We start from the raw sequence: 17,481 nt of genomic DNA, 5'->3' as shown, positions 1-17,481 counted from the left end.
GTGGTCCACATCGATCAACGAAAATCTAATATACAATCCACTTATTTTGGAGGTAGGTTTGGAAGGCTAAGTTTTCACGTCCCGCAAATGCTCAGATTGTTTTTGGAGGCTGTAGAATTTAAAGATTTTCCGAGGAGGACCCCCCATAGTGGTGCCGTTATACTTGACTGATCAGTACTTGGAAATTGAAGTTGGATCCGCCCCTGCACTTTCTCCTACAGACTATGTATTCATCTCTGGTTGCTGCTGTGTTTACCATCACAATAGTTTGTCAGATAGCGGCTAAAGGTAGAAAAAGCGCGTCGTCTTTGTTAGGGTAATGCGATTACCGCAGAGACTTACAGGACAGAACTTTCCAGTACATCGTCATTTTCGACTACGACGCTGACCAATTCATTAATAAAACGTTTCCGATGTCTTTCGTTTGAAATCGTGAATTTGTTTGCTTCGATTGATGAGGTCAATGCCGTATAAGGTCATTTAATGCTGAAGGGTTCGTATTTCTAAGATGATTATTGAACCTAACAAACGTACAGCGTAACCTCTTTACACAGATAATGATTTCTTTGGCTAAAGTATTTATTTTGCCCGAAGAACACCGGATCTGTTTGAACAAACCGTGGCTATGAGATATGGCGATGGTTTGTTCGGAAACTTGTCTCTGGACACAAGAAAATCAACAGGAAAGTTGATTTGCAATTACTGCGATAAAAGCCGAAGGAAAAATACATTTCTCATATTACTGACGTATATAGAAATGTTATACTATTCATCAAATGTTTGTATTTGCTTTATGACACAAAAGCTGTTCCTTAGAATATTTAATGTTGTGCTTGATGAAATATTTTCATCTTTAAAAATCTATTGAGGTTGAGCACATAAAAACCAATATTCCTACAATTAACAGCTTATATTACTAAAGCAACTCGATATCTAACGTAAGTTCCCCATTCATTATTTCTGCAATTTTTTTTCAATATTTGCTCGCAAGACATTTTGATTGTTCAATCGGTATTAGCCCTATTCTTCGGTATCGCAGACTTGATTGAGCTTCAATTGATAGCTTGCGTGGATTCATCATTCGTGATCAGGTCGGCCGCGCGACCCGCTAAAATGCTTTTTCCTGTGGGTATCCTTAATTTGGTTAGCTGCGTATGCTTGTAATGTTTCATCCGGTGATGTTATTTTCAGCAGTGTTAAGGGAGTGTTCGCGGCAAGGTGTTCCTTTTCTTGCCATGAACTTGTCGGATTTCTTATACAATTTACCTAAATACAAAATGAATTAGAATATCTCAAATTTCAAGATCCAAGGACGTGAAGCCTTTCGAAATTGATATGCGTTTTCCGCTGATATGCGTAGAAAATTACGGCTTTGCCGTGAAAATCAGTCAGAAAATCTTGTTTTCCCCGTTGAAGAAATTGGTTAGATTTGTTAGACTCTCTTAAAGGTTTCTGGCATGTTTAAAAATACGCCACTTTCCAGTGGTGTTCGTATACAATAATGAACATTACAATGAGTAGTTTGAGATAAAACAGTGTTTTCACACTAGACAGACTAAACCGTGCAAAGCCTTCCATGGATTCAACAGGGGACTTGACAAACATATTTTTGGAGAAAACATCTTAAAAGATGTTCTTCTTTGGAGTGTTATTACGAGATCAACTTTCTCTCTCTGTTTCATATAGCGCCTCACCTTGCCATTTCCTGTTTGGCTTCCAAACAACTCTTACCCTTGTCATTCACATGATGTGTTTGATAGCGCTATATTCATCCCCTCTCACCTTTGTGGTCATGTTTTTCATGCGTCGGTTTATCTGGTCAATTTCCTGCCTATTACTCGTCATTTTCATGACATTTTGCGTAGTATATAAGGAAGTGGACAATGGTCTCTGGTCGGAGCGGCTGCCGTCAACATTTCACTTGTCAAGATACTTGTGCGACTAATAATTTTCATATGTAGCAATATGTAGAGAATGAATTCACTGTGCGGTCGGTAGTATTATTCATGACCACTTTCAGGCTGTCAATGAGAATGTGCCCTTTTTCAGATGATCGAGTCATGTCGAGTTGACGGAAAGCATCTTTTGAGATGTTTTCATAGTGTACATGTGTTTTACTGTTTATGTACTAAAGGTTTGTCGAATGAACGAATGAATTTAATCAAGTTTGTTCATCATCATAAAATTTCATTTGTAGTCTGGAGATTCTATAAAACATGAACACACAAAGGCTTTTCACACGGGCCACTTAACACCGGTTTCAAATGGGTCTTTCCCTGTTTGACGCGGGCTAAATTTGGCCAGACCTCATACGTCCGACCAGGTCTGTGCCAAATTAAGCACTGGTCAAATAATTCTGCATGAATACTAATTGTTTCTGGAAGTTACTCTCCTCACTTGACACGGGGGGGGGGGGGCACTTACCTGGAAATCAGGGACATCTCTTCAGTGAATATACGGGGAATTTTGTTATAAAGCTTTCGAATCAGGGAAATTTGATGAAATTGCTAGATGTGCATGAAATCAAACAGTGTCTATGTTTTATGTATTTGACTGTGTTAATTGATTGGATCCTTAATAGATGAAGTCAGAGAAAACAACGCGCATGCCAGGGAATAGTCAGGGAGAAAGTTAGTCAAATAAAATTGGCTCCCCAGTTTGAGATCATAGAGATCCCAGTTTGGAGTTACACTCGTTAGTAGAAATTGCATGCGTTTTTCAGTGATCAGTGAAAATCACCGAGGCATTAAATAGACCTGCATTTCGATACACCGATGACAACGTAAAGCTCGCTCATTTGCTATGATTAATGTCCGGTACCGCCAGAGGAATGTCTGTGACAAATTTTTTTGTCATCACGCACTGCATACGTGTGATACATCTATTGACTACAGATGACCAAAAATGTATGAATATTAGATCACAAAGCTACGATTTCCAGGCATTCGGCAAATATGATTCCGTCGTAGGCAATTTTGAGAAATTGAATGATGTGTGGGCTATATCGAGTTTGTCGGTTTCCATGTCACTGATTGAGATTTAAGTGCCTGGCTTAACACTGGTTCTTTCAGACACCCTCATTCAATTTCCGCGTATATGCGAGACACTTATTTTTTAACCTCCGTCAAATTGTTTCTGATACCGCAGTGATTAACATTATTCCTGGTCGGGTCTAACTACGCAGGCGTGATTGGCTTTAACCTTGGACGCTCTGATGGATTGTAGCACAAAGTTTTAGGATGCAGCTATGTGCTGCTGTTGGAAATCTCAGATCATCCCATGCTTTCATATTTACAATCAGCTGTAGATCAATTTACGACTTCTCCCGGAAGCCGACTGTTTAATGAACAATGTCGGGCTGTTGTCGGAATTTCTATTTTCAAGTTGTCTACTTAATAAGATGATCAGGAACTGAGGAAGCAGCAAAGGACACTTGCATTATCATAAAATTGATCATAAGCATAAATCTTGATGATACGATTATTCGCTCGGGGTTTATGAGTTTAATTTTACTCGAGATTGTTCTCCTGAGACTTTGCGATGCTCGAGTTTCGTCATCAACTTTCACGTGTTGTTGCTCGAGAACAACATTGAATTCACCTTCGCTCATTCCTTCACGTAGTTCGTATTCCTCGTAGCAAACTAGCAATTATTAATTCACCATTAAGTCATGAAATACCTCGAGAGTAAACTGCAACTTTGAGCGTTATTAGATTACGAGATTTTAACGACTTTTTGATTAAGGTCATGACTTTAGCGATTTTTAGATTTAGCCGGTAATTGATGCAGATTGATTGCTAACAGTGTTGTCACAATTCGTATGCAGACGTCGATTTCGCGTTGTAGTAGAATCGCTAATCTCATTTTGTCTTACCTTTGAGGTAAGTATGAATGGAAGAAGTCATGTACGCGGCACATCAGCGACATCGCAATTCGATAAACACAGCTTCAAAGTTGTAGAGAAATCAACACAGGTCAAAATTCCCGGAAGAACTCATAGTGTTTGTGTGGTGGATATATCTGATGGCAGTATTGTCGGTGAAATTGTTTTGTTTGGTCGAAGTAAGAACTAAGAATTCGCGAGTAGATGAGATTTTCAGTTGGATGCTGGATCTCGTGTCGGTACTTAGTGCCAAGGACGATGAATCCAGGTTCCAATTTTGACTACCTCAACAAAGAAAAAATTTGGTCATACATTTTTTAAGAATAATTCATATTCAATTATCTTCAACTGAATTTTTAGGCTCCCGATTCCAAATGCCTTACAAGTCGCCTAGAGGATATAACATTCAATTATCTAAGTTTTTGTGTTTCATCTAGTTTCCATGGATAATCGATTGACTTGATTCGTAGTGTAGAAGAAATTGAAGTGCAGATGACCATCAAATGACCAGTGGCACCTGGTGGCCATAAGTGGAGTCTTTGATTGTGACAGTATGATTGCGTGGTCCTCATCGAAGGCACACATTGGTTGATCGATACAGACCCTTCAAAAGAAATCGTTCTACACTCATTATCGTGATTGTATCAGGTGCTAGGTCTTTCGATGAAACTCTTTTCACATTTTTCATGACTCTCAGTCCGATATGATGTAATTGTGTCCAGTTTCACTGACTGCGTGTGTCATTATATTTATTATTTGTGACGTTATAAAAGCTTTCTTGTGTTACCGACACATTTTCACGCGATCTTTCGGGAATAAACGTATGATATTGTGTCTATACCATTAACACCGGAAGGAAGTATGATTTCGAAGTCAATGCTTGTGCAGGATAAACGTTCCCTAATATTTTCCTATGATCAATTGTGAATTGTTCGCTGTATGTTGCGTGTGTTAATATCCTGTGACATTATTTCTTCTTTAAGAAGGAAATGTTTTTTTTTTCTTTTATTAGGCTACATGAAAGCTTTCACTCTTATAGATCATTCAAACCCCTAACTTAAATTAACTCGTAATTATAGTGCTTCAGCGTGATAACGCCTGCGCTCAAAGTTTCGTCCTTAATTGCTAGCCAGGATTCTACAGGTTTCGGAAAGTTTTCCAAATTTTTAGAAAATTTGAATCTCTTTCCAGGCCCTTGAAAAACTATGAAAGTTTTGTTTTTTTTTCTCTGTAGCTATGGAAAGGTATGGAAAATCAGAAAATGGCCTAGAAATGAAATTTTCCTTTTTTGAATTTTAGGCTATAGGCCTAAATGTACACATTATTGATTACAAACTTTATGTGAAAACACTTTTTCATTGATATAAAAAAAAGTTCTTTATGAATTTTTGGTAATATTGATAATTAAAACTTATTTATTTTGAACAGGCTTACATTGCCTATTCTACGGTGGCTTAGGGGCATGGAAAATTCATAATCCAGGTATGAAAAAGTTATGTAAAATGAAATTACTGAAACCCGTAAGAACCGTGATATCTTTAAACCGGTATACCGGCGCTGTGGTGTGTCGGGCATACGGTGAAATTTGAACGACGGATCGCGCTGCGCAATTATTGACCGAAACTAACTGAGAATCATTAGTAGTCACTGAAGAATCGTGGAAATGATTTAGTCGGTGAAATATCGGCCTCCGAGGCCGAATTTACGCCACCGGATTGTCGCAGAGTTTCGTATCGCGCAGATATAATTGCATTTCAGCGACAGTCGGATTGTGGCTGGTTTGCGGAAGCATGAAAATCAACCACTTGATAATTGAACGCGCGTCGGAAAAATGTATCGAATTATCGACTATTTGTTCGATGTTGCAGTCGATTGAACGACACGTTGGTTATGTTAATTTCCTTCTGTTGTGCGTCATATCCTGCGCAGTTTCCTGTGTATTTCATATGAAACCATTATAAAGATAAGTATTGACAGAATGGTCGAGCGAACACCCTTATAAGATAACGTCCGACTAGAACTTTCTCAATTTCCCAGATCGTTTCCATCTTATTAGCGAGATTAGAAATCGGACAATCTTTATTGTACGATTGTCATGGTATATTGATGTAGCAGTGTCTGAATAAACAGCGCTTTCACTGGATCGGATTTTTTTTTCGTACAGAGAATCAGAGAATCGTAAGCGGTTCTTTGAAGCGACGCGGTTCTGAATCGCAACTGCTCGATTGATGATGTTCAAAAAATGTCTGGATCACGCTTGGCTTCGTTCCATAATTCAAACTCATTGACCACACTACAGCCTCACTCATCACTCTCCTTATTTCTCTTTATTGTGATTTCAAAGAAATATGAATTATTGATGTGAAACCCTATAAAGCCAGTGAATGTAGTGAGGAATATTTTAACCCGGTAGATAGAAAACCAACCGTATGAATATGTTATGTAAATGTGGAGTTGTGAGGAATTCTTGTATGAATCATTAGTTTAAGCCGGTTACGCTGATTTTGTTTGATATTATAAAAGCTTTGAACGTGAACTTGAATCGCTAGTTTTAATCTCTTTAATTCCTCTTAAATCATTAGTATAGACCGAATTAAATATTGTTTTTGATGTTTTTAAGCCGATCTCTGAAGATACAGACGTTTTATAACTGCCTTTGATTTGTACGTAAAAATTTAGCCTTCCACAACGCGTTAATACGTCGAGTTGATTCCTTGACTTCGCCACTTCAAAGTCTGCCTTGAAACGTGTCTAAATTCTGATGTACATCAATAGCTCAAAGACATCTTTGATGTATTTTTGATGTAATAATCAGTGACGTCGATATGCGAAGAATTTGCCACCGAATCTGACAACTGTTTCCTCGCCGAGCGAATCTTAACGATTAGCTTATTAAAAACAGTTTTTCTCGGGTGTTACGTTCTGGGTCAAATGCCAATCAATCTCTGAATGAAACAACAATCAGAATCTTACAACAACTTTCAACATACTTTATTCCGTTTATAGTTAACAAAACTTTTAACAGAGAGATCGATTTAACATTATTTTGTTAAAGTACGTAACTTTTACAGTCATCGTTAGATTCAGATTTAATAGAAAAAAATCTCGAGGTGGCGCATTCCATAAATACATCGAACGGCAAAATTGAATAGCAGTTTCTTTGTCAGTTGACGTTTGTTGGTTTATATTGACAGGTTCGAACGAGACATACCTGAGGAGTCTCAATCATATCCCGGGCAGATGCTCGCAGCAGGAGAAATTCTCACGAATTAGTTTCGCGGCGTTTTGATAGTTTAGGAGGGTAACGTCATTCGTAACGACGTTAAAATACTGTATATTGTAGAATTTATTTAGAGATCTACCTGTTTCAATCATCTGAAATCTGGCTTTTTGCCGGAAGGGAAATTCAATTATCGGATACGATTGCCATAAAGAACTTATACGGTGAATATTGGGAAACCATCGAGAATCGCTTTTGACTCCAGATGAAAAGAAACCTAAAAGCACATTTCCATTTAAGAGACGCTGATAGCCTAAAATTTAAAACTCATTTGCCGTGAGTTATTGAATTTGTCACATTACGCTAGAGGCCTGTCTATCGGAATCTATTCACAGGTTTTGAATCCCTCTGTAAACCCTGGTGGACCGAACGAACTACATAGTTGTTCTTCAAGTTTTCTACAAAAAAAGACCGCGTCTAGGCAGGCATAGGTCAGCGTTGCGGCTGCCAGAAACTGGTTCCCTGAAACCACCAGCCATGATTTCATTGGAAAGACCTGCGAGGTGACAGTGAGGCTAACCGTAATGAGACGCACGTGAATTGAAACACGTGATGACCATTCCTTTCATTTGCAAGACATACACCGTACTCACACACTGTTTACGCCCATTTGTGACCAGTTGCAACCGATCCTTTGTGCTCGACCTATGCCTGCCTTAATACGTGTCGTTTGAGATTTTTTCTGGTAACCGAGATGAAATCATTTAAATTCGTATTATTGAATATATCTATCTTCTCTGCGAACAAAACCTCTCAAATTTTTGCACTTGATAAAACTGGATGTTACTCTTATATGTATGGTTTACCGTAGGCCTTAGAGAAGCCTGGTTTATTGTACGTAGAAACACCTTTTTTTATACAAAAAATATCATCAACAATATTACACAGAATAATTTGAATATTAGTTTCATTCTCACGATCAGCCGACGTAAAAGAGATAAGATCAAACCACTTATGTGCAAAACAACACATAAATTACCCGACAACCAAGCTAATTCTGATCTATTCTTCTAATGCGCTTTCGAATTCGATACGCACAAATTAAATCGAATGGAGCTTGGTTGAAAGGTACATACTACTCATACTGGTGTGCTCGATAAAATAGTCAAAACTGAAGAAAAATACAGTACCATTTCAAATCATTAGTTGTTGTAGTTTTATGATAGATATCCGAAGATTTGTTTGAAAGAAATGACAGATAGGAAGAGGATACTGATAGGTCCAAAGACATGTTCACAACGTTAGGTCCGAGTCAAACTCGCATTAAAGCCCAATGCACGCAACATAGGGAAACATTCAGACACATGTTTCTGTCTCCTGTTTCCATGTTTCACTGTTTCGTGTTCATTGGGCGTTAGTCGTCGTAGCTGGCATCGTAATTATGAGTCGACATAAGCTTCATAAATTGAATTGGAAATACAAATAAGTACTATCGTAGTGACAACTTAAGTGTCGGGACGACTTATCCAATAACGACGGAGTTTGACCATTACATACAGTTCATATCTCGCACACCGTCATTTACCATCGAACTCATACCATTAAAATGACAACAAGATTTAATAACCGATCAGCGGGGTGTCATACCCGTGTGGTTAATGTTTCACAACGTTTCGCACGGTAGCTCTGTATTACCATACCTTTGCGCTGTGCGATCTTGTTGTCGACATCAGACTGATCGTGGTTGACGGGTTTTTTTCCAGTTCGCCGTTTCTACTAAGTTTCTCCCATCGCCGACGGCGACGATGCCCGCAGCAGATGTTACGCAATATTTTGCGGAACTTCTGCCCGGCGAGGCAGTATATAAAGAAATTCACGGATGAATTAAGTGTAACTAGCATGTTCGTGAAGGGCATTATAGCGCTGGCTATCGGTTCTTTAGACATAAGTAATATTTGGTAGACAACGGCAGGGGTTTCACAGATTATGAATACACTTATTACAGACAGAAGCATTCGATTTACGTCCGTTTTCTGTTGTTGGTTACGACATTGCGCCATGCGCGCTCGTTCCAAATTCGACTTGCGTACGATTATCATCAAATTGATGTTTAATACGCTGAGCATCAACAACGGCCCGATAGCGATGAATATAAAATATAATACTATTCCATAAACGGTGCTATATACATCGTTAACGTGAAGCGATGTTTGTCTGATTTGTACGGTCGTGATATTAGTCTCCGCGTCGAGAAACTCGACCGACGTCGTTTCGAAATATCTCGGCACGTTGAATAATATCGCGAAACAAAGCACGAAGAAAATGACGATGCGCATGTTTTTGACGGTGCACACTCTGTTCGCTCGTAATGGAAACCGTACGGCGATGTACCGATCGACGGTGACCGTTACGGTAATCCAGTTACGAGCCGTTTGCACCGTTAATCCGCACGGCCACAGATATTTGAACATACGCGGAAATATGTTGTTGTTGTAGATTTCGAACGTTTTCGTGTACGGGTAAATGGAATGAAATGTTTGCAGCAACAAACACCCGACGAGAAACAGAGTATCGGCGATTGACAAACATTGTAGTAGAAAATGCGTCGTTGACCAGTTCTTGTCTTTATGAAGAACTATAAATGAAAGCGTATTACCGATGAATCCTATGAGTATAAGCACTCCGACGATGACAACATCTATGAGAAAACTACACAACGGGAACCACTTTGGTAAATGAAATCCTGCGTCGCCGACAGATGCTTCTGTGTGGTTACTGACATTAACATTTAATTCCACAGTTGAATTCGAATAATCGTAATTTGAATACGCCATGTTTATCTGTTTGGTATTTTACGGTCACATCGTGTTCGTCCTGTGTATTATGCCGATATAGTTATAGAGAATGAAGTCGTGTTGCGCCGATAGTTGACATCGTCGGTTGTTTCGAGATTTCTCGGAACCTCCATCTCGCTTCAGTTCGCTCTATCCAACTTCTCTAAATCAACGATTGACCTTTTCACGGTTATCTGAAATAGACAAGCGCACAATTTACAGATTCTACTGAATATTCAATATAGCGGCTTTTTGAAATGGATGCATTATGCATCATTGAAGACTTCCGAGCGCTCGCTAAAATTAAACATTATATCATGGTGAAAACCTGTCATGAGCACCTGCCGTGGTCTAGAGTTTTCCTGTGTTTTCCTTTAAGCTAAAGGCAATGCTACCGTTGTCAATAAACTATGATTATGTGTTTGGATTATTCGTTCCCAATAAAAGTTGCTGATGATGAATTCCAACAAAAAATGCTTAAGTTGAAGTATATAATGAGTTGTCTTTTCTAACTTCAATTGGTGACACCTTGAAACTTATAAACGCTGTGCTTGAATATGATATAAATATGTTTGTACTACAGTGAACTTAATGAACTGTTTAAGTATATTGAATCAGCTTTTATATTTGCTCAAACCAAAACTACAATTTTTTACTAAAACAGATATGTGTATGAATATTATTCATGATGATAACTATCTGCACTGATGAAGGGAAACGGTGTGAAGAAATCAATCAATGTAATTTGATCAGTTTAATCTGTGATATTCATCATGTCAACCAGTTCTATCTTCAATGTTATTCCATCATGCATTAATGTAACCAGTGAAATGATTGTATCCTAATATCAGGACAAACTAATGAATTGACAACACAGCTTCCATTTGGTTTCATTTGATTCATTTATATATGAAACCTTAGAGAATCCTCCATATCATGATGTAATTTGCGTCTAGACTTTTAAATTGCTTGAACTTCAGAACATGAATATAAATATATGAATCAATTCATACAACTGTTAATGAAATGATTTGTTTATAGACTCAACACCAGATCCAGAAATTAGCGACATCACAATCAAGATGGCTTTAATTGATGATTCTGTTGTACGTTCATCAGGGGAACTGAATTTCTGATCGCGAGATGAATTTGATTCTCTCGCATTTGAATGAATTGTGTTGCGCGCACTGTCTCCCCAGACCCTCGTTACACTGTTATGACCATTGGTTTTCACTGATGGGGTCGAGAAGAGTATAATCTTTAGAAATGACCGTTTGATCGTCGGTAGAATTCCGACCACGTATTACTGCGACTTAATGAAAAGATGGCGTTTCATAATGTGAGAGAAGTGAACGGTCAACGTATAAACACAGTACTGCATCATTAGATTCCTCGATTCCCTGCTTCCTCACGCTTAAATTACACTGTCTATTCTAATCCAAGATAATGGGTTGACTGGTAGCCAGTGCGGTGCTTTAATGAACTTACGTCGCCCGCACCTCGCCCGTCCACTAGCCTTATTTCACGGGTCATCCCATATCTAGGAAGTAGTTGCGAGTAATTCGATAATAAAAGTTCCGTTATAGAATTAATGGTGTGTGCGTGTTCATGTACCTAACGACATTACCTGAAGATGAAGTGCTATTGGCTTTACTCATTTCATCCGAAATAAAATTGTAATATAAGCCGCAATCGCGCGGAGACGAATCGGTGATGAATCGGTGATGGCTCGCGCGATCGTAACCGAAAGATTTTCAAATGGAATCGTGTAAGCTATGAGAAATCCAGCCGATTGCTGGGAGTAGCAGGAGTTGCAAGGCTAATGGTTATTGGATGACTGATCAGTGGTTCCTTTCCCACATATGTTGTATAATGAACGTGTAGGTAGTCAGTTAGACGTGTTCTGCCAACCAACACGATTAGATCTTCTTTCCATCGGCACCGTCCCAATCAAGTTAACTGTCCATGGTTTATTCTATTGGTTTCTCATATTCCTCGTGTGTCTCAGTGATGTATGTACACGATGTATATTGTTTGATTGATGATGTATTTGGATCTTACAATACAAATCATAATTATTAGCATCACTCACGACGATGTGTGTATGTATGTATGAATCTAATTCCAGTCCCAAAATATGAACTGATGTCGCAAAATATGAATACATGGAATCAGATGTGCATAAAATTCCAATGTATAAATTACTTCAGTGTGAAGAACACATCAGTGAGAACTGCGAGGGCGAGGTTTGTATGGAATAAATATGAGGTATTTCATTAATAACGTACCCTAGTCGACTTGTCATGTGTTTTAGTCAAGTATATTGCGGATAACTCGACTGCGTCGTCGTGTGAAAGTCATCGCTCGCACCTCGTCTTATGCCCGTTTTCAGTACTTGCCGCGGCGAAGTCATAGTAAACCATTTCCGTAGACGGCTACCACGAGTGGTTTGTTGACTGCTTATTCAATATGTTTTCTACAGAATATAAAGTGATCTGTCAATAGATTCATGGTTGTTGAGTGACCGCGTATGACGTTAAAAGATGGTCACAACTTGTCAAATAATCCCTGGAATTATAAACACAAGTTTGTTCGGAGAGATTTTTACTAATCCTCCCAACATGTCATTTCACCATTACGAGTCTCAACGAGTCGTGCGGTCGTTCCGAACTAACCACATACAAGTTGATATTTTAAGTTTATTGCATTAGTTACGACAGTAGCCAGTGGACGTATCACTGAGGACATTTATACCAGTATTTGATTAGTGTCTATGAGTGCACAGTACAAGTGGTCTCTGTTTTATTATTTAGATGATAACGCCAGTTTGATGATGGTGTATTGAGTATTTCTTAGCGAATATCAATAGAAATGTACTCATTCTCGCATATAAATCACGCAAAAAGTATCGACATCTGTGACAACGGTCTAGATGTGAATAGCATTTTGGTGCATAACTTTTATTATAGTTGAGGTGATTTCTTGGAGAGAAACGGCGACCACTTTTCGCTTCGTATCAATTTTCACATGCTTCGTGGTACGATGTATCATTCTCAATTCTTTAACGTAGTGAGTTTTGCGATGAAGCAGCGGTTAAACGTTTAGATGGACTCTTCATAATATCTGTATGGATTTTGTGTTAAAGTGTATGATTTTCCTGATGGCTCACATTTAATTCAGATCACGAAAACCAGTGTTTTCTCAGAAATTTGAGTGCGCCTAATATCCTGACTTTTCGTTTAAACATTTACATCACCGGCTTGCTGGTTGTTAAGACAATTTCCTATCGTGAAAAATCTGCATTCGTGAGCAGCAGCTTAGTGTCAGGAGTTCCTGCGTGCAACTTATATTTTTTACCAGTTCTTATCGTTGTTTTTTATGCTATACAGACCAGAGACACGAGCGCGCTCGGCGCAAACTAAAATCATCAAACAATAATCTGTTTGCCGAAATCCTCTATTAATTCAAACGGATGTTGTCTTCATCTTCATCAATGTCTCCAGTCTCACTAACACCTAGTTTTATATTACATCGATCAATGTCGGCGCCAAATCAAATATACGGCTCATCGTAGCAGCTTAAACCCGTACCTGGTCATTTCATGATAATCACTCATATGTTTCAGCTACATCGACGTGAAACTCACAATTCAAAACTCATCGTTACATATTTTGTAGATGTTAGGTTTTTTTCGAAATACATTTCTTTGTATAATGTACTTTGTACAAAGTTTCCAAACGAATTGAATTTTTGAAAAAACAGTGACATTTGTCGCGACAAAGATTTGCCCCGGGTCAAACTGGCCAGGATCAGATACGAGTCAAATTTGGCATCTGACATCGTAAGTCGTACCAAATTTGGTCCCTGTCAAAAAGTCCAATCCAATTTATGTCTGTATACGATACTTTGGAATTGGTTTAAAAAACGTCTGAACTCGGAAATATTCAAGTTTTAAAAACATGAATGTACATTTGATTAATTAGTTGAATGCATGTTTTGTACTGGAGTTCATTGTTTGTTTCGAATGCTTCTAATACCAAATCCGAAGGGAAATATCTTCACATTCTATAGTGCTGTGTGATCTCTATTGAGAATGTTGCGCGGTTAATTTTGCGGAACTTTTTCCCTCTGAGATGGAGAAGTTTAATTCCTTTGAGATGTGAATAACCTTAGATTATAATTTTATCAGCCGCATCACACACATGAAGTAGTTTTTGTTAAATTCTGATTAGATAGATTGATAAGTAGATTGATAAGTAAATTCAAAATGAGTTCTGAATCAGGAAGGATGCAGTACACTTATCATTCATTCCTCTAACTTATTGTTACACTGGCCTTCAGGAGCCTTCGTTGATTACTTGTTCAGGAAAAAAATTCGTCTAGATCTTTGACGCCAAAAGACCATTAAAAATATTGATAACTACTATTCGTCACTTAAGGGGTATAGTCGATATGCGCTACATCGTCAAAATTGGCCTTTGAATATAACAATAACATTTGTGTAGTTTGATTAATGAGTGGATGTGCGCATTATGTATCATCAAAATTCGGGCTAGACACAGGCTGTCTTCAATTAAATCAAATCAAATTAAATTAATTCGTCGATATATGTAGCAGCTTACCAGTGACCATTGAGATCTGAATGCCGTCAACTGCAGTCTTGTTACACTGGCACTCTTAGAGTCCTGGTATCATTTCGATTAATTTTTCCTTGTATTTCAATGTAGGTGTGGACAATTTCTGATCCTCAGTAGAACAGGATACATTAGAAGGTTTCATAAACTGCTCGTGTACATCCGTTCAATCTCTAAGGCGTTAACTTCATGTTGAACATTGTTCAAATTGTTTTTGTCTGATGTTTGTGATTGTATCTGTTATGTAACGGTGATTGATGATACAAAATACTACACTATTTACAGGTTTCTCTCTAGTGCTGTTACAACTGAAATTAGCCGACTTTGCGATTAGTTCGTTTTTGAAGTGATTTATCATTTCATCCTCAAACAACATCTCAATGGACTACCCGATAATTCCTATCATACCTAAGTAAAGGCAATCACTAGCAGAGAAGATAATGACTATCGCGTCTTGACAGTAGTTTCTAGCTTTACTTTGATATCTAGTATTAGTTCAGAATTAGAGCACCAGGAGAGCACGTACCGGGTAGAATTCTTCTTCCTGTCCTATCTATTATCATTTCTAGAAACTGCTCACTTTCATACTTGACCGAGCGTGGTGGTTCTTATTGCGTAGTTTATGGGTAGATATATGTCAATAAGAGACACCAGACATATAGGACGATATCGATTTCAATAAATTATCCCGCTGTCTCGAAATCGATCAATTCCGAGCTCAATCGAGCGTCACCGTTTTTCGATACTTTGTTTACCATTGTCTATTGCAGAGAGGGAACAGAGGATTTCAAACTACAGCGGTTTGCAGAAATAAAGGAGTTTTGTTTCCACAATCTCTAGTAGTGTAAACTTTTAGGATGATGAAATATGGCAATAACAATTATTTGTGATTTCAGATCATTTATTGCGCACTTCTGCCAAATTGTGCTGGTTATTTTCGAGTCAGTATAATTGACGGCATTCGAGAAGCCACTGTGAATATTTTTCCTCGTCACATATTTTCTGGCTGTGTTTTGTGTCATCTTCGCCGCAGTAGTGACTGAACACATACACCAGACACTAGAAACCAGCTCCGTCGTCGTCGCAGTCAAAGTTGTGACAATTTGCAAAGATGCGCGGCTACAACATCTCATAGTTGGTGTTTTCATCGTTGGAACGATAGTCGTGATATTCAGTCACTGACTGGAGGCAGTCGACTAATCAACCGACTGACTCGACGGTCTTTAGATTGGATCCTTTCCAAAAAGTTGTCACAGATCCATTTATATAATTACGCGAGTATGACCGAATGAAAAAGCCACCACCTCGTCGTGACATCCACTAATTTAGCCAAATATTCTTATAAACGTTTCCTTTCATGTGGAGAGAAGTGTTTTTTATCTGGTTTGTAAAAAATGATGCCACTGTACGTCTGACTGAAGGCTTGATATTATGTTTCTCTCGAGAGTGGCTTAATGAGTGTTCATTTCTACAAAGGTTTACTCATTAACGCGAATAATTATGTACCTGCGATGAAAGTCTTGAAATATCAACGTCATAAAAGTCAGTAGTTTGAAGTTGAAAGCAACGGCATAAATTCGTAATAATTGTAAGGCTCGATGTGTTATCATGAAACTGGTGACTTCTGGCTGTATGTAACAAGAAACGCGTTGTTGTTCGGGAAAAAACCGAAAATGTTTTCCGTCAAAATAAACGTATTTGCCTCCCTTATCAAAATCAAACGGTATTATCATTTTGAAAATATTTGCCAGTTTAAAATGAGTCACTCGTCAGATGCCGAATCTAATCTTCGTATTTGTTTTAGGTTTTTAACAAATATAACGCGATAATCGAGGACACAATTGAAGTCGCGTTTGTGGTATTTTTCCAGTGATATCTTCACAGTAATTATCCTGTGGATGATGAGTCCGATGAAATGTCGAGCTATTCTGGCATGATGATAAAAGCAAAAATGTTTCATCATTTCGAAAGATAGAATTGATATTACTGTCGCGTTTTGAAAGCAATTTTATCTTTGCTTTTGTGTCGTTTGTTACCGTCGGAATACGCATGAATTTCATTAGTTTTATCTCCTTCACGATTTTGATGTAGATTGAATTGTTTGATTTAGAGAGTGATTAATACTGCACGCAATCCGCACTAATAGCGAGATAATTGCATTTTAAATACGTTCCCTCGTTTGTAAACAGATACTCTAAAATAAACACTTATATTTCGCATACTGCGAGTCTTTTTCGCTGCACAAATACATCGGATTTTTAAGGCTTTTCAACAATATCCTAAACGGTAATAAGCCATTTTATCAATATTATTTTACTACGTAAATTGATCTCGTCGCGATGAATTGGTGAATGCAATATTTTGGCTCTGATTCTTTTTTATTTGACAACTTAAGCTCGTGACTTCCAACTATTAGACGTGGTTTTATCGATAAGCGACTTAATCCATCATTACACAATGACAAATTTATCTTACCTTTAGTTAGTTATATCACAATTTCCATCTAATTTCGCAAATTGTCTTCTACATTTTTAAATCCTGTCTCATTAAACTGTTTGCAGGAGTTTTGCTGGTTATTCAGACCAGTAACTTTCACATTCTGTGAACAGTTAGAGCGAGCTGGTTGGTTGTAGTTAGTACTGCTATCTGACTACAGGGGGATGCTAGTATCCAATCAGCTGGCTGTGCCGTGTGACGTTAGTACAAAGCTATAAATTTCACTTTCTTTCATCAAAGCTTAAAAATTCTTCTGCTTAATTATACGTTCGGCTTTATGAATGTATCATGAAATGAAAATGTTTTTCTCTCAAAGAGAGAATTCTATATGGTAAACTAAACCAGCGATGTTAGAAACATGGTTTTAGCTATTTTTAACGAAACAACAAGACAATTTGAGGCAACTTAAGACAA

The 17,481-nt window shown here is 38.0% G+C and overlaps 2 protein-coding genes across 2 annotated transcripts in view; one reads left to right on the top strand and one right to left on the bottom strand.

Annotated features, from left to right (window-relative positions):
• LOC141901032 (cleavage and polyadenylation specificity factor subunit 1-like) overlaps positions 1 to 17,481 on the top strand; it is a 45,766-nt gene that overhangs the window by 10,766 nt on the left and 17,519 nt on the right. The gene's annotated exons all lie outside the window — the stretch shown is intronic.
• Positions 8,769 to 9,937, bottom strand: LOC141901049 (FMRFamide receptor-like). The gene has a single exon (XM_074788124.1). It carries the CDS (start codon positions 9,935 to 9,937, stop codon positions 8,795 to 8,797), a length of 1,143 nt encoding a protein of 380 aa, XP_074644225.1. The 3' UTR covers positions 8,769 to 8,794.

The sequence above is a fragment of the Tubulanus polymorphus genome, chromosome 3, assembly GCF_964204645.1.
Source record: "Tubulanus polymorphus chromosome 3, tnTubPoly1.2, whole genome shotgun sequence".
NCBI classification, from domain to species: Eukaryota; Metazoa; Nemertea; class Palaeonemertea; order Tubulaniformes; family Tubulanidae; genus Tubulanus; species Tubulanus polymorphus.
This window is presented reverse-complemented; position numbering and strand designations above follow the sequence as displayed.

Coding starts and splice junctions, on each gene's coding strand:
- LOC141901049 (XM_074788124.1), bottom strand. CDS start 9,937: ATGGCGTATTCAAATTACGATTATTCGAATTCAACTGTGGAATTAAAT.